Source organism: Melospiza melodia, chromosome 6 (assembly GCF_035770615.1).
Source record: "Melospiza melodia melodia isolate bMelMel2 chromosome 6, bMelMel2.pri, whole genome shotgun sequence".
Lineage (NCBI taxonomy): Eukaryota > Metazoa > Chordata > Aves > Passeriformes > Passerellidae > Melospiza > Melospiza melodia.
In genome coordinates this window covers 61127166-61154101 of record NC_086199.1, presented here as the reverse complement: position 1 = coordinate 61154101, position 26936 = coordinate 61127166, and the positions used below count along the sequence as shown (strand labels likewise).

General features: G+C 44.1%; 1 protein-coding gene across 6 annotated transcripts in view; it reads right to left on the bottom strand.

Annotated features, from left to right (window-relative positions):
- Positions 1 to 26936, bottom strand: part of OSBPL5 (oxysterol binding protein like 5) — a 172792-nt gene that overhangs the window by 109291 nt on the left and 36565 nt on the right. Inside the window, exon 1 of one of the 6 annotated variants that reach the window (XM_063158629.1) lies at positions 25556 to 25682. The exons of 1 other annotated variant lie outside the window; for it this stretch is intronic. Coding sequence is in view for 1 of the 5 variants with exons in the window: in XM_063158622.1 (XP_063014692.1) it covers positions 24425 to 24520 (96 nt within the window). In the remaining 4 variants the exon portion in view is untranslated. Of the gene's footprint in view, positions 1 to 16640; positions 16870 to 24424; positions 24570 to 24609; positions 24741 to 24916; positions 24972 to 25555; positions 25683 to 26936 lie in introns of those variants that run through there. 4 more of the 6 variants (XM_063158626.1, XM_063158628.1, XM_063158622.1 and 1 more) reach the window with 4 other exon arrangements.

Below are 26936 nucleotides of genomic sequence, written 5' to 3'. Positions count from 1 at the left end.
ACGGTCCTTCCTGGTAGGGCTGCACAAAAACCAGTCAGTCCCCAGCCTGGCTGGCTAATGCTACCATCCAGTTCAGCCTATGATAAATACTCAGATTTACCAATTTAATTTCTTTAAGGTTGGTAATGCTGCCTCCTGTAACACAATTGTAGCAGACTTAAGGCAAGTGGAGTAACAAGAGCTGTACCAACTGTTGCAGACGTGCTGGAAGATGCAGAAGCTTGCAGGGTCTGAAGCAAGCCAAGGACTTACAAGAGTCTCAGGCCAGGTCTTAATTCAAAGGAGTGTATATTTGACTAATATTTGTCATGCAAACTTCTTACCCAGGATTTCCCAATTTCTGTTTAAAGAAACCTCTTGTGCCCAGTGATTGGTGAAATTGGCTGTAGTCCTGCAAACAGTAGCAAAAAAACCATTCTATGCTGCCAAAGTACTGTAAATACTTCTCAGAGGCAACAAAAATGAAAACACTTTGATAATTTCTGTTTCTGGGGAAAACAACATTTTCCAGCCATTACAATTTTTTTTCCACAGGCTCAAACCTTTGCCATTTCAAAACAAGCTGGTGTGATTGTCACTTGATATAATGCGTGTGAATGCTTTCCTGCTACCTTGTTCTGTCCCTTCTTGCTATCATAAAGTAAGCCCATACATTCCTAAGACAACAAATACCCATCTTTAATAAACTAATGGTCTGTGTAACATCCATCACAATGAAGCTTTGATGCTAGATTAGAAGCTCTAGGTATTACCATATGAGTAAATAACAATTTTTTAGCCAGGATAATAACAAGAAGCCTAGATAAGCAAGTCCTAGCAAATAGATGCAGCGGGCAATTGCTTGGCAGAAAAAGAAGCACACAAAAATGAAAAGTAAACCCAAAAGAACTAGACTGAAATAGAGAACTTCCTCTTGAATATTATATTAGAGCTGACAAAAGACTCAAAACTCTGAACAGAGTCTCTTTGTAAATTAGATTTCCTAATATCATCTTCTAATAGCTGATTAAGCCCTGCAGCCCAGCAAGCCAAGGCAGCTCCGCTATCTGATCTCTGTTCTCACAGATACTCAGACTGTTCTCTCGGGTACGTAGGCTGCCTTGCCAGATAAACCAGAGCATAAATCACAGAAAAGAACTGAGCACCACATTCCCTGTCGCTTGGCTTTTCACTTATATTTGTATAAAACCACACAGGACAGCAAAATATTTTCATAGGTAGGAGGCATTTATCCATTGTAGAACAAGTGAAGTCAAAGGCCAGAAAACCACCACCTAGCCACCCTTGCTGCAGAGTGCTTATTGGGGCAAAATCATCTGACCCTGTCTCCTTCATCTGTAGTAGCAGTTCTGCTACTAATTTTCAAGGGAGGCATCTCATTGTCTCATTTAACATACCCAGAAGTTCACATTAAATATCTAAATCTACAGCAGATTACCTGAAATCAGGATTGCTACTGGTGGGTTTTGCTGAGGTAGCAGGAGTCCATGAGGAGAAGCGGTCACTGAATCAGAGAATCAACTTGGTTGGAAGAGATCTTTGAGATCATCCATGACCAAACACCACCTTGTCTACTAGACCATGGCACTAAGGGCCATACTCAGTCTTTTCTTAACCACGTCCAAGGACTTTCTTTCCGGCAGTAATTCTGCCAGCTGCCCCTCCAGCGAGGAAAGGAAATACCAAACGTGAACAGATTTCTTGGAGCAACACAGTAATACACAGTAGCCTGAGAACTAGCAGGCTAAGTGTTCAACAAAATGAAGAGTAGCAAGAGAGAGGTATTTTGGTCTGGAAGCATATGGACTGCTTGGAATTAATATGCTGGCTTGGCACTCACCAACTATGATCAAAGGTGTATCTTAAACCTCACCATAGCAACCCCATGATCCAACCACTCACTGCCTATTTCTGAGAACAGAGGAGGAAAAGAAATAAAGAAGAAACTACATCATTACTAAATGCATTTCTATATTTCTGCTCCTCATTTAATAGAGCTGGTGAGATATGAGAGAAGGATGCAGGGAAGAACATTGTGCACTCAGAAATTTCCCTACTAGTATTTGAATTTTGGATCCATCTTGAGATTGGACTGACTGCAAAGGAGCAGGGAGATGACAGAGAGGCCAAAACAGCAATGCTATCTCACACTTTCTTCTAGCTTGCAATTGTAGAAACGTCAGAGCTTTCAGCTCGTACACCTGACAGACTCAGTGATGCAGCTCTAGATTTCCAAGGTCCCCACTATTCATTTCCCCTTGAGCTCCATGGTAGACAGCTTCATATTGTGTGACCTTAAGGGAGAGGGAATTTGTTTTTATTGTATACATTCCTGAGGGATTTTTCCCACTGACACACCAGTAGGTGCCTTGGTGGCTGACCACAAACCTGTGCCTGCAACAGATGTGTCTCAGCTGGAGAAGCAAGTTGGATCAGCTCAGAGATGCACCTTTGGGCTCCTGGGGGAGTGTCTACACTCAGGACTTCAGTGTGACTGGGGAAAGGGCTGACAGCTTCACTTTATTTTGTTTAAACCCATACATCTGCTAAAATAGCACTTTGTTTCCCAAACTCTTCCATCTCCAAGGCTTAGGACAAGGCAGTCTTTATTGCCAGTACCTGGCCCTGACACCAGGTTGGGGTTGCCCCATCCCACACCTCTCTTGGAGCTGTTTGCTAGGTAGATATCCTAGCAAAGTTCAGACTCAGATTTTCTACATTGTAATTCTGGAAAGTCAACCAAGATCTCCAAGAATCCTGCTGCCAATAGGGAGACACCTGAATAATATGTAGAACTATTTATTACCAAGCAAGTCTGCCTGGGACAATAGGGCATGTTCATATTCCACATCTGGCACTGACAATGGGAAAAATCAATACCATTTTCAGCATTTAGCTACAAAGATATTGCTTTCTAGCACCTATTTGTACTTAACATGGAATTGACTTTGGGATCTATGTTTAAAATGGATTCTTAACAGTGTCTGACTGAGTAGCAACAGCCAGACTGTAGAAAACAGCTTTGTTTCTTAATTCAATTTGTGCCTCACAGAGGATGGGGCATTTAGCCAGATGGAGCAAAGCTTGCAGTACATTTTCCTGGGAGTTGTGCAAGGATAAATCAACAAGCAACAACTTAGGCTACAACAGCCTGCTCTAGCTCAACAGCAACAACTTTCTACTTGCTAGCTGCCAAAATTAAAAAAAAAATAAAACTACTTATAAGAAAAAAAACAGATGAGCATATAAAAGAAAAAAGGATCTGAGAGTGTCCTCACAGCACCCTATTACTTGCAGTATTACTTGCATAATACATAGAGTGCTGAAGAGAAGCTCCATCTTTACCCCCTAGGAGGTCAGTGACAAGACTTTCTGTGTAAATTTGCTCATGCAGATTCAGTTACAGGATGCTCTGAGGTTATCAGTCAGTGTCCCTGGTTTCCCCAGTAAAATTTAAAACAGCTTCACTCAACATTATGAAAACAAAGAAACTCAAGCTGCTGGTAAAACATAACCTTTTCAGATGACAGCTGTGAGCTGCCTCAGGTCCAAGTGACATTTTGCAATAAGGACTCTATCAGCAGACAGCTGCAGCACAAAAAGATTTTGGAATTGAGGTCAGCTTGAGCTGTTCCACTAACACCTACACAACTCTCTGTCACAAAAAAAAAAACCCTTACCCCACAGGTCCCATGAAATGTGGGACAGTAACACCCTTCCCCATATCCTGGGGGTCTGACTGCGCAGTTTCTGTGCAACCAGAAAGGGTAAAAGCCTAAGAGCAGAGGCAGAGAAGCACTTGCAGAGATGGCCCCTGCAAGGAGGGATGGAACAGTGAGCCACTGAGCTCTTGCCCTCCTTCAGAGCCCATTAAAGGTTTCAGGAGTGTTGTTCAGAGCCAACTCAAACAATGATATTTTTTTATATTTAAAACTTCCTGGTATTAGAAAGGTATAAACAAATGGTTCACATGGCAAACAATTCCCTGTCCTAGACCAATCAGAAAACACAAGATAATGCTGATGGTACTGACAATTAAGCAGTAATTGTACATTTGCTGCTGGTCCTCTTCCCCCTAAACAGAAGTCAAACACTCTGGTTATAATCTTTTCTTCTGGGTTGGTAGGAGAATTTTGCTCATGCCTTTGAACATTGTGATTTCATCCTACAAACCAATCCACGGGAGCAGACTTTCCAACCCTGATTTACACTTGAAGAGCTTTGAAAAGGCACCAGTGATGTGACAGTGTTGGGGCAGGGGGAGAAATATCATGGGTGGGCCCCCAGATGTGAATGCTTAGGGATACTGCTCTGGGTTTTTGTGTGTCTCAGAAAATAAGGCCCTAATCTCATTGGCATGCCCTCTGACACAATGTTAGGATGCATAAGCAAATAGTATGGGATGATTAAACTGGTCAAATTCAACTCTGATCATCCCAACAAGACTGTAAGTAGACTTTTCAAGCTTTACACATGATAGAGCCAGTCAATTACAACCTACATTAATGGGGCTGGAGGACAATATCCTCTTTTCTTCCACTAAAGTTACACCTGATATGGGGATTTTATTTAATACATTCCCAGAAACAGACTATTTCCTTCACATGTCTCAGGCTGGAAATGAGAGCTGCTGGGTTTCTCAATTTACTTGAAAGGTAGAGTGGCATATGAAAAAGGGACTTACTTACATGACAGTGCTAAGAAAGGCAGAACTTGCTCAGGAAAAGCTGCTCTTGTGTGCTCTTCAGTGCTGGATAGGGACATATCCTGGTACAAATACACATCTACTTTCCTCTGCTACTCACTCAGTTACACAGTGTTCATGCCCTGCCTCCTGGTGAAAGTGGAAGAAGCATTTATGGTCCTACCTTAAAAAAAACAAACACTAGGAGCATGGAGGTGATTGGGTTTGTACACCTCCTTCCACAGAATCAACTTGTGCATGTGAAGCTAACCCAGGAAGAGTAGAAGAGTGGTGTAAGAACAAAACCAAAAAATGAAATCCACCTTTGTCAACCCACCTTTTCTTACCTGAAATTAAATTATATAGGAAAGATACCAAATCTAAAAGGGGAAAAGCAAATTTAGACATTAAATTTAAAAATTGAAGTGCACTCTTCATGTATTTAGATAATTCTCATAATGCCGGGCTTCCTCTGTGATATTGATAAGTAATAATTACAGTGAAAGAGCTCAAGAGTACCATCTTCTAGAAGATTAAGTGTAGCACAAGAAAAAGCACCAATAGTGAACTTCAGTTTTGAGAAGGCCAAAAGCCCCCAGTTTGCTCTGGAGCATAGAAGACCCATGAGAATGAAACTGAGCTCTGACTGTTGTTGGTCAAATCCCAACAGCATCAGAAACCACATGAAAAAATACATTCCACTCTGCTGGGGCTAACCTTGGGAGCAATGTGATACACAATACTTCAGTCCTCTTGATCTTCCACCACACTTGTAAATGGTCCTGAGACAACGTGTCTCCTCCAGGCTCCCACACAGCACACGGGCCTGTTTTCTCCAAGGCTGCTGATAGGCTGATGCCTTTCCCAAACATGAAGATCCAAACTCATGAACTGTAATTACCAACATTGCAGATGCATCCAGATTAAGGAATCAAGTCACAGGACGGGTTTCATTTTGGACTATCTCTTCTGGTTATCATAAACACAATTTGGTTTCATCTGAAGGCAATGTAGTTTGCATACTCCAAAAATGCTCCACAACATGAAACAGAACACAGGAAGTGGAAGTTACTCCGCAAGTGGAGACTCTATCTGCAAGCACAATCCTTATCTCAAAACAAAAATGCTACTGGGAACACCCTGATTCCCCTCCCACTGCTCACAGTGTAGCACAGTCCTCAGCCTCAAAACCAGATGAGATTTAAGCGTGTACTACACTTCAGCAGGTGCTATAATTCTGATCGTACAAGAATGTGTGTAAAAACAGAAACTTGTTTTTCTTTCCCTTCTGAAACTTGAATTCACATATGGATCGCCTCATTTAATGAAGACTCAGAAAATCACCACAGCTGAGGAACTGAGGGGGATCACGGCTCCCTCTTGCTAATACCACATACTGTGTTTTCACAGAGGATCCCCACATACCTGATTCATGCAAGTAAGTAGGAGGGAGAGAGACCACTCTCACAATCCTGTCATTGAAAGTGCCAATCTGACAGGCTGGACCATGACTGCTGCTCCAGCCATGGAAAAGGTGAAGTTTGGTTTGTCTCCTACAACCTACAGACACAGCACTGCAGGGCAGAGCATCACAACACTCTGCCAGGAGTCCCAAGAGCTGCCTGTTGGTTTCCTGCCTTGACCACAGCTCAACTGTGTCTGCATCTCTTTGGTCAACAAGCAGTCAGGAAAGAGCCTTTCTTCCCAGCTGAGCTTCTCAGTGGGAACTGCACAGGCTCTTTTCCAAATACACTGTAAGACACAAAGCAAAAGAGAAAAAATTCCATGTATCATGCATGGGAAAAAGAAGACAAAAGACTATTTTGGGTGACAAAGGCCTGACATTTCAAAGTGATGGATCTGCGGTCTGTGTAAGGATCAGCCTCACAATTTGCAGCCCACATTGCAGCACTCCAAAGTTATTAACGCAGATTTGCCAATGATGGTATTGTGTCTGAATGCCCGGCACTCCTGGACTATTCCAGAATTTCCCCCAGTGCTGACCAGACACATTCTTCACCATGCTAAGGAGAGCGTGACCCATTGCTTCAGGCTGGGGGGAAATGCAGATAATTGCTTTTGAGAAGGAAAACCTCAATATTTCTCCATCTTCCAGGCTCACAGAGGAACAGCTCGACTCTGCTCTCCACTCATCAGAGCAGAACAGAGACGCCAGGTCAGTGCAGCTGTGCACTGCCTGGTATTTATATGGAATTTGACATTTTTGTTCTGATTTAGAAGAGCATAGAGCTCAATCTGTTCAAGAACTGGCTTTATCTGATTTGAATTGCCCTTCTGCCCAGTTGGCTTTGGTGCATGCTCACAGCACTGGTGTTTGCGTTGGTGTGACTGTTCAGCAGCAGGAAAGGGAACCCCAAGCTCCATTCCCAAAACTGCCTTGGCTTATCCCCTCTCAGGAATGTGCTCAGGGACTTCTCAGAGCAATGACAGCTTTTCTATCCACAAACAGCTCAGAAAGCCACCAAACCTCAAAACATTAATAGCAATCCTGACTTCCAAAATATAATTTCAACAGATTTTGTCCCCCTTAGATTCATTCTGATTTATGCAATTACAGGGTGTGTCTGTACTCACAGCTCTCCAGTGTGAGATGCTCTGGAAAAGCCTGGTTTCAATTATATGTGAGCAGTGGGGTATTCCCTCTGAAAAATTCCTACTCCTAGCCAAATACAGCCCTCCAGGTTTTCCAGTGCCTTTGGAACATACTAATTAAACTTACAGTGCCTCAGTGACAGAGGGGACTATCACCACAAACATGCAAGGAAAAACAACCCAAGACAAAGAGAAAATGGTAAATTACTTATGGGTAAGTTAGAAAAGAGTCAAATGGAACCCAGATGGATCAGCAATAAGAAAAGAAGTTACTGGGAGCCATTTCCAAAGGAATTAATGTCCTCAGTGTTTATTTTCACATTGCACTAGAGGTACTGATGGTGCAAGGACCAATATCCATCCAACTTGGTTCTTTCAATGGATTTAATGCTCACAGGTACTGTTAAGGCCCAACAACTGCCTTCCATACACACACTTCCCAGGAGAGGTACGTGTAAAATACATTATGCCATTTTATTTACTGGGGACTTGTTTGCTCAAGCACACCAATATAAGTGGATAATAAAGTCAATGAAATTCCAAATCCAAGGCCTTACATGCTTGTTTGCACAGGCAGATAGCAATCTCTGCATGCAAACAGCGCCATTTACACAAAATTACTACATTAAAGAAAAAAGCTATATACAGAAAATACTGTATTTATATTCTGACTACAGTGGGTGTGATTACGTGTCAGCAAGGTCAATATAATGATATAAAGGGGTGTCTCCTTGCTCAGCATCACAGATCACATGTCCTACAAACTGCAGTCTATCATGGAACCAATAGCATCATTTTTCAGAGACTAAAATGACATGTCAATCTCTGGATAGCCTACAGAACATATCCACTAGCAATGAGGGGGTGGAGAGGTGGGCAGGGGGACACGGACAAACACATATAACCCACATATGAAGTGAACCGAAAATGATGTCACAGATATTGAACAAAATGTTTACAAGATAGTGTCTGGTTAAATAAACAGAAGGCAGACAGAAAGGAAAATGACCTTGTTCTGCACAATAGAGGGATTCATATGGGTGAACCAGATACCCCAAATTACCAGCTACTGGAACTGTATTGCAAATGTAGCTAAACCTACAACATATTGAGTCCTGACTCAATCCTGTTTGCAACATGAGAAAACACAGACAAAATCATGTCAGTCACCTTTCTCAATCAGACCATTTTCCACCTGCTAAAAATGTAGCAGCATACTGAACAAAAGCTCCAGGTGGTATAAATCAGTTCAGCTCAGTTGACACCAGGGATGGCAAAGGATAATGCATCTTTGCAGTAGTTGTTCTGCAAAATCAAGTGCATGCAGTGGTTGATCTCCCCTGGCAGCCTGCATGGAAAAGCATGAATATGGACATACTCTGAGGCAAGTTTCACAAAGCCATTGTGTCAGACCCCTGAGTTGTGGAATAACTCATATAAGGGGGTCTTAACACTCCTCTGTCATTGTCCTTTTCTGGTCATCAAAAAGGGAAGACTACATGGATGACACAGTGGGAAAAGCTCTGCTTCAATTTTTCAAGAGATGTTTTCTTCCAAGGAGCTCTAACACGCAAGACTGTAACTTTCACTCTTCAAACAGAGCTTAAGTTCCTGACCTTGGCACTCCATCACAGAGGACTTGTTTTCACTCACATGGATTAACTGCCACTGAACAACTCATCCAGGATAATTGGCACAACCACTCCTCTTCTTCAAAGCTACCACTTCCTCACCTATTTTGCCTTCCTCCTCCAAAGAGTACACAACACACAGTATTATAACATATAACAGTGACTTTAATTACCACCACACCAACTGGCCTGAGTGTTTTCCTGAATAAAGCCTGCCAATTACAGCCAGCAAAGGAAGGCACAGCACAGAGCTGGATAAAAAGCACCTTTGAGTGTCCTGCTCCAAGCACCAGGTGCAGTTTAAGCACATGGCTAGAAACTCTGCTGCCCCTGGGAACAGAGCAACGTGGGAGGAGCACCTGGCTCACACAGCTACCTTGCCTCCACGTTACAAGTAAACATGCCAGTCCCGACCTCTTCCTATGGACAAACCTACATCCAACGCTCTTATCTGCACATATCCACACAGCTCACATGCCAGTGGGAGGCCTATGACCCATCCATAGCATTATCTTGGAGTTAAGTCCAATTTGTCCTGCACACGAACAAACACTTTCCTCTGGCATTAATTGGAAGTGCAAAAGAGGATACTAAAGAGATATTGGCTCTGTTGTGTGCTTCAACTCGGGCTGCTATGATTTGACATTCTGTAATCAATTTCACAATATTCTTTTTTGTGTTAAACCTCAGGGGACTGCTTCGAAAAAGTGTTTGTTTGTCAGTAAAACCTGAAAAAGTCCAACCTTTTCCTTGGAGAAAGAAAAGCTTGGATGTGTGTGTGGAACAGGAGCTAGAACTTTAAAAATTTAGCAGTAAAGAAGGCTTCTTAGCCCCCCCTCCCTACATTCCTATTTTTAAACTGAGCTTCACAATTTCTAACATCCTTGAGATCTCCAAGACTGAAAAAATTTTCCTGAATCTTTAATATTATCGCCAACAAATGGATGAGCAAGGTACTTTTTGAGAAGCATCGTCACAGCTATTTTGACTATACCCACACACCAGAGCTTTAATTTTGAACACCTAGTCAATATGCAACTTATCTCTCCAGCCTTGAATTGGTCTTTGTCTCATTTAAATTTAGAAAAAGAAAGGTGGAAGAACAGCTAGCAGCCCCAAAATAGGGCACTATTTTGCCCGCTCTCCCTTCAGCACTTTTTAAAGGGCTGCAGTTCAATGCCCCACCGAACTGCACATCCCTCCAGCTGTGCACTCGATGCTCTTCCCTTACATCCAGCAATCACAGAGCATCTCAGGATGTTCCTCAGTTTATGAAACACAGAGAAGATGGACCAGATTCCTCTCACATCAACTCGTGGGGGCCTGAATATATGTATTGTTATGGAGAGAGTCCCTGTTAAGATCTATGTATTAAATAAGTGGGTCCTTATGGAGAGAGTCCCTGTAAGATCTGTGTGGGTCCGAGTTGCTCCACACGAGCTACAGCTGCAAAGTCCGTAGTTGGGCAGCAGCTGTAGCTTGTGAAGGTAACTGGAATAAATAGGGGTGGGTCGAGAGCCCAGGAGGAGCCCCTGAGAAGACACATGAAGGACTGTGCTGCAGAGAAGAACAGCTTGGTACAGTATGGGACTTGAGAAATATGAATACAACAAAAATACAAGATCAACTAGTCCCTGGATTTCATATGTGGGACACAGTGGTGTTGCTCAAATAGATGTGCAGAAGAGCCCAATTATCCTGGTTTAGAGGGAATATCAAGTCACCCCCAGGAGAGCTAAGAACCCACACTCTTTCAAGGGATTTGCAGAGCACAGGAAACCTCCCTTGAGAAATCCCAGCCCAGATCAACTAAAACAAAAGCAGATGATAGAAAGAAGTTAAATGCCACTATTGTAAAGCACGTTTTTAATTTACAGCACACCTCTGAAGCAGGAAGCAACAATTAAACATCAGCCTTTGTAATTATAGCACAGGAGCCTGCCTCCACCCTCACAGCCAGCTGGAACTGCTCCCACTTCTAGGGGGCTCTTCAGCAGCCACGCTCACCCACAGTGATGCTGCAGCTCTCCATCCAGCTTAATGCTGCCCCACACCACCAGCTCTGGGACCTGTCTGAGCAGCTCCTTGCCGTGACTGGACAGGATAAGGACTTGCTGCAAAGCCAAATCTAACAGCAGCAAAACAGGACAAGCATCTTGTTTCTCTTGAACTGAGGCAGCTGTGAGAGGAAGGCAAGAAGCTGGGGGGAACAAACGTCAATCATCACACAGTGAAATCTTTCCTGACTTCATCCACCAGAGGAAAAAAAACTAACAGGGCCTGTCCAGGGCCCACAGTCAATTAGATGCCAACCTGATTTATCTGCAGTGATTTCTGCTCCTGCACCAGCTGTCCAGCTCTCTCCGGGGCAACTTGATTAGGAATTTTATACCCTGAATGGGCCATTTCAACCACAGTATATTACTAGTTTCTCACAAATGTTCCTCTCTGCTTGGGGGAGGAACACTCATCCATCAAATATCTTGGTGCCTTCTCTGCTTGCCACTTGCTGCAACTATTTGCTTTGGCACAGCAGATCCCTGGACAGCAAGCAGGCACACTGTTATTTTCCCCAGTGACAGCACTGAAAAAGGAAAGCATACAAATTATAGCAGTCTTGGGGGCTGCCTTCCAGCAAGGAATGGGATTTTTTTTTTGTGCGTGCCTCTAGTGCTATTTTTCTTTTTAAGATGCTGTGGAACTGCTCCCAGTTTGCTTGCTCCAGAACAGACAGTGCTGAATATATACCATTCTGGAGGGCTTAGCAAATGTAACTTCAGGAAAGAAAACTTTTTAAGCACAAGGCACTTGTGGTCTGCATGCCCTGGGAGACTCAGGGAAGGTCCTCTGCTCTGTTTTTACATACATTTTGCATCATTTTACTCTTCTAGAGCAGCTGTTCTGTAGAATACCAGAAAACTCATGAACACCTAGTAAAGGGCATGTCCTGCTTGTACCTACAAACATGGTAAGTCCCCAGCATTGCATCACACTGTCACTCCATGAAAGCTGCAAGGCCCAGAGAAACTGGACTAAATGACAGCCCAAATGTATGTGAAGATAATGCCTTTATATATTCAAGCCATGAGTACAACCCATGGGCTTGGTTTTCTACTTGTTCCCATCATCCACCTTTGCCCGTTCCCCAGTGCCCTCCCACTGCCAACATAACTTCAGTGGGATTTAGATCAGGACTTAACTGGATATATAGAATCAAAAAGACAAAAATCCATTTCAAGCCAAGGAAAGATTGGAAACAATCAATCAGTGTCTTGGAAAGTATTTAGATCACTTCTCCTGGGAAGGACTGCAGGAAACAAAGCAAAGCAACGTGTCTACCTGAGTGGGGTGCCTGAAGCTGCAGGAAAATAGCTGTGGAAATAAAGCAAAAGCTCTGGGCTGCTGTAAGACTAATTAAACCCTGATTTAACTGGGGCTGCAATTTTTAATCTAGATTTTGGAGAGTTGCTGAAGCATTTCTTAACATAATTTTATCCAGCAGCCCCTGAAATGTATTCAGTGTCAATTGGCATCTTTTTCGTGGGACAAACATCTACACTGGCAGCTTCTACCACTGACACAACACATCAACTCACATAAAGGAAAAAAATCACCATTAGCTAAAAATATCTGAATGAAAACAAAACAGTGTTTCAAATGCCATTGTATTACCCTGCCTTTCTTTCCTTGGCTCCCTCTTTGTTTTCTATGGCCATTGACATAGCCTCTGATAGCTGCAAAAAGCTGCCTGACTTCATATTAGTTTTTAAATAGCAGTGGGAGACATTTCCTTGAATTACATTTATGAGAAAACGCAACCTGATAAATTTCTCTTGTAAACAACCCTTCTGAAGTCTATGAAGAACTACTGAATGTATCAAGAAAAGGCCCAGTAAATGAGCTGTGAAAGGAAACAGTGGCAGGCATGACGCATTTTTCCCCCTCACTTTCTAGAAGCTGCTCATTAAGTCCAGTTTTAAGTGGGGTGGAGAAAAGCCACAGAAATTCCCAGGATAACACTGGTGCCTGATTAATGAGAAATGTCACATCAGTCCAACAGACTTGTAAGGAAGATGTGACTGTTGCATGCACACAGGCACTAACATTTCACTGTGTGTTTGCCCCACAGCATCCTGCCCACCTGCTCCCTTCCTGTTCCACTCAAACCTTCCTAAAATTAGGACCATTTCTTCAGTCTCGTTCCAAGTTTCCACCTTTATCTCCCAGCCTGCCAGAGCTGGTTAAACAAAGAATTTTGAGCACAAATGACTGTATTCTGTGAGAGACACGCTCCAGAGAGCAGGAGGATGAGCACACAAACCCAAACACAGCAGCACCGGATGCTTTCACAAGGGAAACCTGCTGCATCCTTTCTTACAGTAGAAATGAGCATAGAGAGGAAAGAATGACCTCCAGATGTAAGTCATCCTAGAAGACTTACTTTAAAGGCAAAGCTGAAGATTTTGTACTTTTTGTGCTAAACACAAATCTTCAGGGGCTTTCTGTGAAGTCTGCTTAGGTACCCTGCACACATCTGCTGGGTGAAAAGGAGCAGTGTGTCTTTTTGATACAAAGCAAGTACAGAAACACACTACATTATCCTGCACAACCTTTGAAAACATTTAAATACAAAAGACTAGAAGAGAAGGCATGAAGGCAATTCCCCATATTCCTTAGGAATGGCTAGAAGCTGGGAATGCTCCTTTGGCCCCCTCACAGCCAGCAGGTTGCTCCAGCTCCAGGGCATTTCAGCATTTTACAAGGCATCAGCCATGGCCAGGACCAACATATATAATGCTCTGTAAAAAAGTAAAACCTAACAAGCTGCCCAGGAGTGTTTGGCTGAAGTAATTCAAATGGCAAAACAGTTTTGGTTTTTTTTTTTTTTTTTAATAAATCTATTTTGAGTGGATTTGGCTTGTTTCCAACACCAATTAGTAGCAATATTGAATTCCTGGGCAGATAAATATGCAGCTTCTGCCTACTGGACTTTCATGTAATGACACTGTAAAAACCTAAAAAAATCTGATTCTATCTGCCAGAGACTACAAAAGCTGTATTCCCTCAACACAGACCTTTCTACACTCCCTTTTTTGAAAGGATTTACATTCAAATTAATTTTGAATTTGGCAGTAAGAACTGCAGCACACAATTCCTCCGTCCATCATAGCCATGTAATTGTTATATTCCAGCTTTTTTAGGCGTGCATTCTTAGGTATCCACAGAGATGCTTTCGGGAGGGGTAGCAGCAAATATCCTGCTGCAAGAGAAACAAGCCAACACTCCAAAAGACACTTTTGTTCATTTTCTGTAACAAAAATACACCAACTCTCCTGGTTCTTGGGCAAGCTAACAAACTACCCTGACAACACTAACACTCATCAGCCTGCCCCCACAAACAGTAACCTTTTCCCTCTGAGCTCCCTCACATCCACTCAAACTCCCCACCGTGGATGTGGCCAAGCATCTCCAACTTGACTGCTGATGCTTATCCACTGTCCAGCCACTGCTGTTATACTTAAACCAGAGCCTTGCCTCACACAGAGTGATCTCTGTATCAGAAAGCACCACTTGGGGTAACAAAAAAAACAGCACTGCAGCTGCTAGCTCAGGCATCTCAGGGACAAAAATCAATAGGGAAGTTTGTATGAAAAAAAAGAAAAAGAAAAAAAAAGAGGACACAATGTTTTGTTTAACTGCATTATTGTGTCTTGGACCTAACACAGCGTTATTAACAGGTGACATGGAAAGCCATTCCTAACAATTAGGAATATGTAACATTTTGTGAACCCTAGACCACAGAGATTTTGGACCTTTCAATCAACTTAATGGCTCATTTTTCAAGTATCAACTTTGCATAATTTCTTTTTGCTATTGTATTTAACATCCAAGGGACACTTCTTTCTTCCATCTTCCCCACACCCTGCTTCAGGAAAGGACAAATCACTGGAATAGGGAGCAACAACATCAAAAGAAAGCTGCTTTTTCATTTTTATGCATTTGTACCAGCTGGTAATTTATCGTTTACAAAGATGGGGATGGCTGAAATTTTGTTCCAAGGAAACCATGCTCTGTTTAATAATGAGAACAATCAAATGCCATGATTTGTAGGAAGCAACTTTTTCCTTGACCTTTTTATTACTGGCAAAATGTCAGCAGATTATTGAAGTGCAGAGAGCACAATCTGTGATAAATAACTTTGTGTTGCCACATACCAGACCAAAACACCCCCTCCTCCCTGTCCAGACACAAACCTTAGCTTTCCAAAACAGCTCTGATTTATAAAGAATTATAGATAACTAACAGAGTCTGAATGCCAAGTGCAATATCATGGGTGAACAGGCCTCGCTCAGTTCCTGGAAGCATAAACAAGGGGGGAAGGAACAAAAAGAGCAGGAGCCAGAATCCAGCCTTACTTCTGTCTTTGACAGCTGCAAGATCACTGCTGACATAGCCCATGCAATCTTCATCCTTACCTGAAATGCAGCAGCATGAAAAATTGGAAAGGACCCAGCAAAAAACCATAAGGCTGTCTCCAAGTCTTTAATCAACTGCAATGAGACTTAAGATGTTCCACCTACTTAACTAATCAAAGCCATGTAAGGGATCACCAGATCATAGTTTGTAAATACTTAGAGGGAAAAGATGTCAAAGCAGGAAGAAAGAAGATAGAAAAATGCCAGATTACAGAGAAATCTTTTTCTGTAAAGAAAACTACCATTTCCACACATTTCTGAAGAGCACAAAAGAATCACCACCAAAAATTAAAATGCACTACCTGCCTAAGGAAAATGCTGTAATTCAACCAGAAATTACTAGATGTAAGAATCCCAGGTTAAAATCCTTGCAGATGCAAAGTCAAATGAGATCAACAGGACTGATACAGCTGGCTTTAACAACCAAGATGCAAAGAAAAGCTACATTGTCCAGACAGCGAACTCCAGCCTTCCGACTCGAGCCCACTTTCTCACCAGATAAGCACCTTAGGAGATCACCATGCCAACTGTTGGAGAGCCTTTCTCCAGCTGCCTGACCTGCACCTCGCTGTGCTGCAACCAAGCAGCAGAGCAGCCAGCTATGGGCAGCTCATGCTTCTTGTTAAACTTCTGGCCCCAAAACACTGCATTTCTTCTCCGCTTAACTTTTCTAAGGTCCACTTCCAAGTCAGCTTGAAGAAAATATTGTTTTACTGACTTCAGTAAAATAAACCTTTTTCTTATTTCCCACGCTGTTTCATTTCCTGGTACTCAAAGCTAAATGGCACAGATATTTACAGTACTGGGAGTCTCATCTGTAGCTCATCTAAGACAGCCTCACTGAGTCAACAGCTCACAGTGCAGTAGGACTGCCCATTAAAAACACTACGGGATAATTCCAGGCTTCCTACGGGCACCATCTATGTGTACAGCTCAGCTCATTTTCTACACATTATTAAAAGCTGCTCTGCTTAACTCACCATTTAATTTTGATGTTAAATGAAAGCAAAAAGCATGAGAAAAGAATGGAGCGAATAAAAAAAGAAAGAAAAAAGATGCACCTGAAGACTTCCTAGTAGCCTTATCCAGAGAGCAAACAGGCATACTCTGGCTGGAACTGGGCCAGCAGACAATGCCAAATAACCCCAAGAAGAGATCAGACCCTCTCCCTGCCCTCATAACAGAACCCCTTAGGCCAGCACAGGAAAATAAATAAAACCCAACCCCAAAACTTACTTGGTTATTTTTCCGGTGCAGACAGAGGCACAGAGGTGCAAGCAATCTCCCCACAGCTACAGGAGGCTTGTGATGGAAGCAGGAACTAACACTGATCTCCTGATTTCAAAGCCAAATGCCCTAACCACAAAATTATCCTACTTGCATTGCCTCAACCTGTCTCATCCAGAAGAACCAAATTACTTGAGAAGAGAAAGAGGGAGAGAAGGGAAGAAAACAAAGTTTATCAGCAATATTTCTGGTCCACCTGGGAGTAAACATTGCTCACATTGGTCCCCCATAACTGCACTCCAATGAATCTGGAACAATGGTATGAAGTTCAGTGCTCAAAATACTCAGCTTTCTGAGAGTTCAAGCAAGGCTGACACAGACCTCTTAGAGCAAGAAAAAGCCCCATATTGCTTAATGCTTTTTTATACAGGGGGCTGGAATGCTCAAGAGATTAAATAATTCACACACTGCCTTTCCCTAGGGGTTCACATCTAGCCCAGATCTCAAGTGTCAAGTACAATCACACGCACTCTTGATAGACTTTGAGAGGTAAGAGCACAGCACGAGTGCAACTCCCAGGAGATAAACACTTGTATGGGACAAGTCCCTGTAGATAACTTGGCAGCAGTCCTAGCAGGACAGCAAGGGAAGCCAGTGCAGGAAACACTGCAGAGAAGTGGTGTCTTGGACCCCAGGGTACAGAGGTGAATAAACGAGGGAACATGCTTTGGTTTTCCCTTTAAGAGCTTCAACTTCCAAGGACACAATGAAATCCTGCCCCAGATAAAGCACTTCTATCCACATGGAGAGGCAGGGTGTGCTTACGGCAGTTCCATGTTAAAAGTGGCATAAAAGATGCCATTCTCACTTGCATCAAATATGCCAAGACAGTGAGTTGGTGTGTTTTCACATGGGGTACACAACTCTGCACACCTTGTGATTTGCTCGGGCTCTCAAACAAGGCCAATGGAGGGAAGCAACAGCACAAGGTGCCGCAGCTCCGGCACGGGAAGAGCAGCAGGGGCGGGTGCTGGTGGGTGGCAGAGAGCTGGGAGCGCCCACTCAGCCTGCCCGGGGACTTGAGATGCTGCAACTTGCTCCAAGCAGAAAAGAGCAGCAAACCACAGCTTTCTCTGCAGTGTGGGCAAAGCACAGAGGGAGCAGAGCCTCGGGGGAGCCATGCTACACTGCAGTGCCTTCAGATCTGCAATGGCATTTGATGCGTGTGCCCCTGCCTGTGTAGCTCCAGGCTTGGCTGGAGGGTGCAATCCGGTTCTTCACTCTATTTCCACAGCCATTTTCACTTGGAGTGCCTGCTGATTCCTTTAATAAACTGCCGCATCCCTGAGGTACAAGGGCAGAAAACTCTTCTAGCAAAACCTGGGAGTCAGCAATAGAGAGGGGAAAATTAATTATTAAGGACCACATTGGGGCAGGTTTTCTTTCTTTCTGTCTCGAGCAAAACTTAAATCACTTCTTCCTTCCCCCATTGTGGCTATGGTAATAACACACAACTATTCATTATCCTCATCTTAACTAGAAAAGCCTCTTTCAATTTAGCACTTAATATAATTACAGTAAATTAAACAGTGTCTAGAAAAAGTCCTACCTTTTCACAGCTATTACCGTACCTCTGTGAAACTATCAGTTAAAAGTGAAGATAGCTATTAAACAATAAGGGTTTGTAGCTATTCAGTGAGCAGAAAAGTGAGATGTTCAGTGGAAAATTGTTCAAAATCTATTTCTAAATTCAATACCACATCTCCAAGGAAAAATGGGAGCATCTCATTAATGATGTTGCAATGTCCCTCTCACATTGAAGAGACATTACTTGAGCACCAATTCTCCGTTCACTTTCCTTCCCTTCAACAGCTTCCTTTTTTAATATGAGGGGAAAAAAGTCTGGCTTTTATAAAATCACAAGGTAAATTATTGCCTTTGTGTGCTTTCAGCAAAAGCTCTCTCTGGCTAGTGATACATCATTAATGTGATTTCTCCAAGAGACATACAGGATAAAAAGCACTTGGCTGCCATGAAGTCAAGGGAAAACACACAGACTTTGAGAGGGTCATGATAAACAAAAAATAAAAGCCATAAATTTCCACGCTGGTACTCTAAAAAAAATTATTAAAAAAAAAAAAAAAAAAAGAAAGACAAAGCATCTCTACAACAGGTACTCAAGAGAGGCATTTGGTAAATGGTCATTCTGTGTTCTCCTAAATAAATCAAATGCTGGTAATACTTGGAGTGATATTAGAAGCCTTATTTTTAACACAACATAAGCTTACCAGCCATCAGGAATAAAATATTAAGTAGGAAATAGCTTTAATATATTGTTTTTCAACAACTGGGAGAACATTAGCAATAATTAGAAGCCAGCACTGGAAGTACTCTTTGCTAACTGTGCATCTTGTGGATAACAGCAAGTCTTATGTTAACACAATGATGTCAGCTGACAACAGCTTTATAGCAGAGAAAAGCATATTGTGCATTTCTGGGAAAAAGAACCTTTAGTGTTGTGGGGATTATTATGGTTAAATTGCTTCTGAGTCACAGTTGGTTATTGCTTAATGTTTCTCACTTGGTCCCTACCTACCTACCTCTTATTTCCTCATGGGCATGCACCTGTCCAAAGAGAATAAAACTGCCACTGTTGTACCCACTGTCTTAGCTCTTTTAGACAAGCTATTCAGTATCTTGCTTACACAATGAGACTGGTTTTATTTATATTACATAAAAGCCCAGCAAAATCCAAGACAATACTGCTCTAAATATTGTGTGAATTTCCAATAAGAGACCTTGATGCCAAACAACACAATCCAGGCAGAGAGAGGATGAAAAAAAAACATGGAAAGCTGATATTGACACACCCTGGCCATGTATCTTCTCGAGGAACTGAGAAATGAGAGACCCTGCACTACACTTCTCAGACATACTCATGGCTAGAGATCCTCCCAGCTCCTCAGCACACCTCACCCTCTTGGAAAAGAAAGCTTTCAGCACCTACCCTGAGGGATTCCACAAGCCAGAACTTGAACACCAGCTTGGGAAAAACTAGGTTAGAAGCCTGACAGTCTAGGCTTGGTTTAAGCAGCCTCCAGCCTTGTCCACAAGTGGAGCTCCCCAAGTCTACTGCAATGCATAGGTGTAGGAATAAATGAGTGCAGGTATTAATAAATGACTGCAGCTGTGCCAAGGTGCCTCCCATGACCTGGAGCCCAGAAAGAAATTCAGGCAGTAACAGCAGTTTGATTACAGGCAACAAAGCCTGGGTGGTTCATCGGTCAGAAAAACAAACACAAAACCCCTCAAAAAAACAAACCAACAAAAAACCAAAACAACCAAGCCAAATATAAAAAAAAAAAAAAGCGCCTTGTTTGCATCCACTGAACCTGAATTTAAACAACAAAAAAAAAAATCTTACACATGGTTATATACATTCCATCTCCTCTTGAATGAGAAGGGTTACAAAGGCAGAGTAGGACAAAGAGGCTGGGGCAAATGACAGATGTCAAAATGGAAAGAAAATCTACTATAAACGAAACTGAAAAATGCAAACACTGCGTATTTCATATCTAACACACCTGTGTTCTACTCTAGATTACAACAACAGAGCTCCAGGGATGGCAGTTTAAATTACTGCCTTGCCCACTAATACTACAATTTGTACTGTGCATTCAGTGCCCACTAAAAGCCTTCATAGTCCAAGTAAGGATTTACAAATTTACAAAGAAAAAAAAAATACTGTTGAGACCTGAACAGTCTGACCCACACACACAAAAAAATGAAATTATCTGCAAAAAAAGATTACTTTCCTTAGTAAGGTAAGGTAAAAAAAAAAAACTCTGCATCAGCAACTGTCAGGCTTGCAGCAGTGCACAAGGCTCTTTTTCAAGGCAAGACAGAAAGAAAAGACATAAAGATTCATCTTATAAAATGGAAATCTCATTTATTTGCATCCATGCCAGGAGCCTGCCAGAATAACCACTCTGACAGAGCATTAATTCCAGTGGCAATTTCACATTCACATTTCAGGGATTTTACAGATGAGCCAGCAACAGCTGCCCGAATGAACTGTGCAATCTTTGATAAAGTGTATAAAAGCCTTGGTCACCTCCTACTTCTACATAAAAGTGATTCTCTCCTGATGCTGAAGTGATAGCAACAAGAGAAAGAGCAAAAATATCAAAACAATAACACAAATTTAAATAGTTCTTTTCATTCTGCAAAGATTATTCACAATGACCGACAGTTACCCACACATGCAACGGAGCAGAATTCCCTTCCTCTCCTCACTGGGACATGGCAATTTATTGCTGTGAGGAGAGAATTCCCCATCATTTTAACCTGAGAAAAGAGCAAATCAATTCAAAAATGCAGCGCTAGCATAGGCTTTCCACTCTCAACTGGCATCAAACAACACAGGTAAGAAAAGGCAAGCTGCCTCTGCAGCACTGAAGGTGGGATGGAACAATGACACTACGACAGTTGTCTGCAACAAAATGCATTGGCATGAAAATTAAAGTACCTTTCAGAGCAATCTCATGATTTTGCTGAGAGAAAACTGAAGGAGAGCTATCAGAACACTGCTTTTGTGCCTGAAGTGCTGGGATGCAGAAGGACCAAGCCCACATTTAAGCTTTGCACTCGACACAGAACGAGACATTTCATCCCTCAATGCCTCTCTGCCACATCTGATAGATCAGCAGCAAGTCTGCTTTTATCTTGGTTTCTGCTGATCGATTTAGACAGCACACCCTTCAGGACTCTACCACAGCAGCATTCCAGTTTGAGAATACACACAAAATAGCTATTACATTATTCCTTGGGGGTACAATTTCACATTGATTGATTCACTGACAGATTAGATAGGATGAAGCAGGCAAGCCTCTTGTTGAGTTTCCCCCTCCCCCCCACAAGGAGAGCTGCACACATCCCAGTTTATTAAGGATTTCTCTTTTGCCTTCAGCTGGTTAATTTTTCACTGATGCTATAATCATGCGAACGGTAACCGGGTTGCCAAAACACTCAAACTCACGCAGCCCTGCAGTCAATTCCCAGTAAGTTGAAGCTTGGCATGGAGTTTAACAAAACACATAGTAAAACTACTATCAAGAAAACTGCCAGCACAGTAAAGTTATTGATATTGGAACTGAGCACAGGCCTCAGTGGCACACTGCAAAGGAAAGCCCAGGTATACAGCTGGCTGTTTATTAAACAAAGAGGAGAACTGAGCCTTTTCAATTCAGACTTTGATTTATATACCTATAAATCCTTCAATGTGAAAGGAGCATAAAGGAAAAAATGGCACAATTTCAACTAAAGACACTACAGAAAACTGAGACTAAAGAACAAGGGATATGTCCATGGTTTTTATGCAGCTTGAAAGAAATTAAAAAACACCACCACACAAGCAGCTGGACTATTCTAACCTTCTAACCCTAATCGCCCTTTTACATCACTCTCCTTCTGTGATGGGCAGAAACCATTTACAGGTAACTCTTACTAGCCTGCTGTTAGCTGCTTCCAATTTTGCAGAATGTTCCCCTTCAGTCCCTTGATCTTTTTGTGTTCCACAGATGCATATACAATACCTAGACTGGATGCAAGCACAACGCTCCCACGCCTTGAGCAGAGAAAGAGTATTCCAATAATTAAGAAATGTGAAAACCTGGGCAGGTTGTACATCTCCTTAGTCCTCCACAGAGACTCAGCAGCTACTTATCAAAAGGGTGTTTTTCAGGATGGTTGTCTCCTTCCCCCTTCATTGCATGACCAGAAAGAGCCACAGTGGTGGGGAGGAGCTGAGGTGAAGGCAAAACCTGTGATTTAGACACAGCCCTGTACAATTAAATGCACCACAACCACAGAGCTCCAAAATGAGGGCTGAGGAGCACCAGGGAGGAGTTTGCTCAGTCTCAAGATGCTTGATGCTCTAAAGCACATCATAAACACCAGCAGTGACAGTCAGCAGCCTGCATGAGGAGTGAGCAAGCCCAGACCCACACTGAGACACGCTGGCAGAGCAGGTCACTGTCACTCCTGCCAAAACCGATGTGTATTTGGCATTTGGATTGTTCCCATTCCCTGAGCTGCTTCTTGTGTTTCCTTTACCTTAGTAACCACAGCAGGCATGCACAAACACCTACAACGTGCTGCCAGAGACGTCTCATGTTGAGGACTGGAGGCGTGAGGAGCAGCATTTCTGGCTGAGAAAACACTGTGCTGTTAATGCTCCAAAGACAGGGAGGTCAGGAGAAAAAACACTAAATGCAGCTTTTCCCCCAAATAAAACAGGAGATCAAATAGCACAAATCTCTGCAGTTGCAGAGGGAGGTCTGTGCTCTGCAGCTCAGAAGCAGCAGCGCCCTGCTGACACACTTCAGGGCAGTTTCATTTTTACCTCTTCAGCCCCAGATCCAGCACTAAAAGACCTTCAGCAGTGGCAACGCTGACAATCTCACAATTACCTGCAGCAGATAACAGCTCCCTTGGACATGGAGTGAGTCTAACCCAATTCAGATTACCTTAACTGAAATGTTTATGATCTATGAACATAGTAAGAATTAGTCGAGTCTCAGTTTTGCTCTGAGCACGGCACACTGATTTCAAACACTGCATATTACAGATTATAGGAATGGCCTATCCCGAGAGATATCCTGATTCCAAACCACAACACTGTATCAGACACAGACCCATTTTCCTCCTGCTGTAGCCAAAAAAGCACCTTGAGAAATATCTAATCCAGTAATGGAAACTGAACCACCTGTACTCTACAAGCCTCCCTCCCACTCACCTGATGAATCAGTGTTGCAATAAAGCACATGAAAATTAAATTAAGCACCATGAAAAGATTAAAGCAGTAAATCCGCCTTTCAGTTACTTTCATGCATCACCATGATTAAATCATTCCTCAGGTTCACATTGTCCTCTTCAAACCAAACTAAGCGGTGGGCAGGACTCTGGCCTGTATTTTCTCTTTGAATCAGAGAGCTGCTGTCTGTGCCTCCATCAACAGTACCACAAAGTAACCCCTGGAGCTGAATCTGAGTCCCTTGCTGCCCCCAGGTCCTTTTGGCCCAGCTCTGTCCCCGTCCTTGCCCTGCTGGGGCGGGGATGCTCCCAGGGTCACTACCATCTTACTGGGAACTGCCCAGCTCAGAGCACCCATTCTCCTCTTTGGGGAAGAGAACTTACCACACACAGAGCCTGGCTCGAGGCGTCTGTCTCTCCCTCCCCACTCACACCTTTTTGGAAACTCGCTGCCAGGGAGGAAAGGCGGCAGCTGGGGACACATCCAGTGCAATGGCTGTTCTCTGCTGTACAGACACTGCTGAATACTGTCACTATCTCCTACATCAGTGCAAAGAGGGGGAAGGAATATTTTGACAACAAAGATACTGCTGCACCTGGATGAAGTGCGGAGGTTGCTACACAGTTTAAAGAACTTTCCCCTCACTTATGCTAAACAATTGTTTCACACTACAATGCTTTAGGTTTGCATAGCACTTGAAAAATATGATTTCTGATCCAACAGTCAAGTCACATGTGCTTATGTGTTTATTTCTCTAGGAATGCTGCCTTGCTTCACTTAGTGCAAGCTACAAGCATTTCCAAAGTCAGGTTTCCAAAATCTGGTTTTCAGATAGCAATGCCTATGGTCTCCACTACGCTATCTGTACAAGCACCTATAGGAAAGGTAATTACGACTGTCAATTAAACGTAGCCAATTAGTAACAGTGCAGTCTCCTCACCATGCTGGAAGAAGTACATTAAAAATGCGTTCCACCTACCAGATATGCCCACATGTCTAAAGAAATCAGGTCTCCTTGACAGCACGCCATCCCACACGCCACACCGGCCGCTTGCTGGCCCCCCAGCCCTGCCATGCCGAGAAGTCGGGGGGAAAGGGGATCCACCCCACAGCTCCCGTCGCCAAACCCCAAAAAAGGCACACGTAGAAACGGCGACGCACAACCTGGGCACAAAGCACGGGCACAGGCGGCAGGGTACCCTCCCGGCGCTCAGACCCTCGCTGAAATCACGCCGCCCGCAAGCCGACTCCAGGGTACCACGTTATACTTAAAAACAGGCAGCCTGGCAGCGCGGGGGACAGGAAGAACAGCTAGCATGGGAGGCGGGGGATGGATTTATTGGAATAATTTAGGGCGGGGAGGGGGGGGGGCGGTATTTGCTTTTATAGGGTATTTTGGGCAGGATGGCTTCGGGGATTCGGGGGAGGACGTGGCTTTTAGGGGGAGGTGGGGATGTCCGGCGCGTCTTACCTGGCCGGGGCGGCCGAGCCCCCGCGCGGTGCCGCGCTCAGCACGCCGCGCCCCGCCGCCGCCGCATCGCCGGGACACGCGTGGGACGGGAGCGGGGACACGCGTGGGCCCCGCCGAGCCGCTCCCCCGGCGGCACGGAAAGCGCGCAGCGCCGGGCCGCGGCCGGACAGCTGCTCGGGGGAGGCGGCGGCAGGAAATACCAAAAGACTGATCCAACCACGCTAGGGAGAGAGGGAGGGAAGAGAAGGGGGGGAATGGAGAAGAAAAATAGAGGGAGGAAAAAATAAAAACGGAGGAGAGGGGAGGAAAAAAAAGAAAGGGAGAAGGAAACGTGCAAAATCCGGGCGGGATCGGCGCGGAGCGGGCGCGGTGCTCGGCTCCCCGCGGGAGCGCCCCCGGGGAGCGCCTCGGCCTCTCCCGGCCGGAGCTCGGCTCCCTTCGGTTTGTTATTCCCCCCCGCACTCCCCGCAGTTTGTGTCTTTCTTCTCCTCGGCACAGGGAGAGCCCGAAGCCGAGGCAGAGTAAATAAAACAAAACCAACCCTTTAAACAAGAATCAGGCGGACCCCCCGGCCAGCAAGCAGCGAGCCCTCCCTGGGGTTCACTGACGCCACGCGCAAGATAATGGAGAAAAGCCAACCTGGAGGAATCACCGCGCTGAAGCCCTGCAGCTGCAGGAGCACTTTGTCTCAGCATCCAGCCGCACGCCTCCGCCGACGCCGTGCCTCAAAGGCGCCCATGCAATATGCAGCCCTGACACGCAGCTGGGCACGCTCCCAGCTTCGCCTGTGCATCCAGAGCGAAAAATCAATCCCATGGCAAGCACGGACCCCTAAGCTCCTCCAGACGAGGAGGACAGTCCAATCATCGCATCCCTGGTCTCAGCCTGCCTGCCCTTCGGGGGAGGCATGACTTTATAGGCAGCAGAGTATCTGGTGAAGCATCGCGGCAGAAAACGACCCAGCCACACGCATTTAACTGATGCTGCCTCTCTCCTCCACTCTGCGGGTCCCACGGTTCAGCACTGGACCGAGAATAGGAAGCCAAACGGGACTTCACACCTCCTTCATCTCCATGGGAAGAGATGTAGCAAAGTTAAAAGGCACCCAAACTTTCTGAAACCAAAAATCACATGAGGGAATAATGTGACCAACATGAGTCTGACTTGCATCACTAAAGCCTGAATCACCCATGTAGAGCTGAAGCTTTGGTGCAAAATACAGCTTGAAGCTCAAACTCATGCTTCTGAAACCAGAAGCATTAAATCATGTGCCTGAAATGCTTTACTACCCCACCCTTCACAGAAAAGCCAGATCCTTTTTCTCTTTAGTGTGTGCAAGACAAAGATCAATAGCTCTGATGTTCCTCATACTACACGGAAAGCCAGCTTCCAGCACTAAAAAAAAGCAACTCATTACTTGAAAAAGTTTCCCAGATCTTAATGAAAAATCCTGAATTCATCCCAAGATGCAATCTCAGCTTGGACCAGGGCACAGTTTCTCTAACTTACTGCCTCCAGCCAACTCCAGCCCAGGCAGGGACTGCAAGGCTTCACCCTGCATCACTGATATCCACATACCTAATGCCAGTAGAGGTAGCTGATTTTCTCCTGGTGAGCTCAATGGGACACAGAGCAGAATGCACTGTACCTAGCTAGGAGTAGAGCATGGTGCTGGAAGGAGAAGTCACCATCCATTTTTGCTCTTCCCTGGAAAGAAGCACTGTAAACACAGCCTAAGCTGTCCCCGCTATTCACACAGCCCTTCTCTACCCATTAAATAAGCCCCTGAATCACTTGCATAGAGCAGGTGATTCTAAGTTCACCTGTATTCATTGTGATTTCTGCCATCATCTGCAAGGTGTGGAGAGTTGTCATGATTCCAGCTGCCTTCAAGTTGGTTGGGATTTTCTCTTAATCCTTACCAAAATTTAACCCTGAGGGCAAGCCTGTACTGTGCAATGGGGCAGAGCACTGCATGGGGATGCCAAGGCCTCTCATCACCCTGGCTCAGGGCACTGCC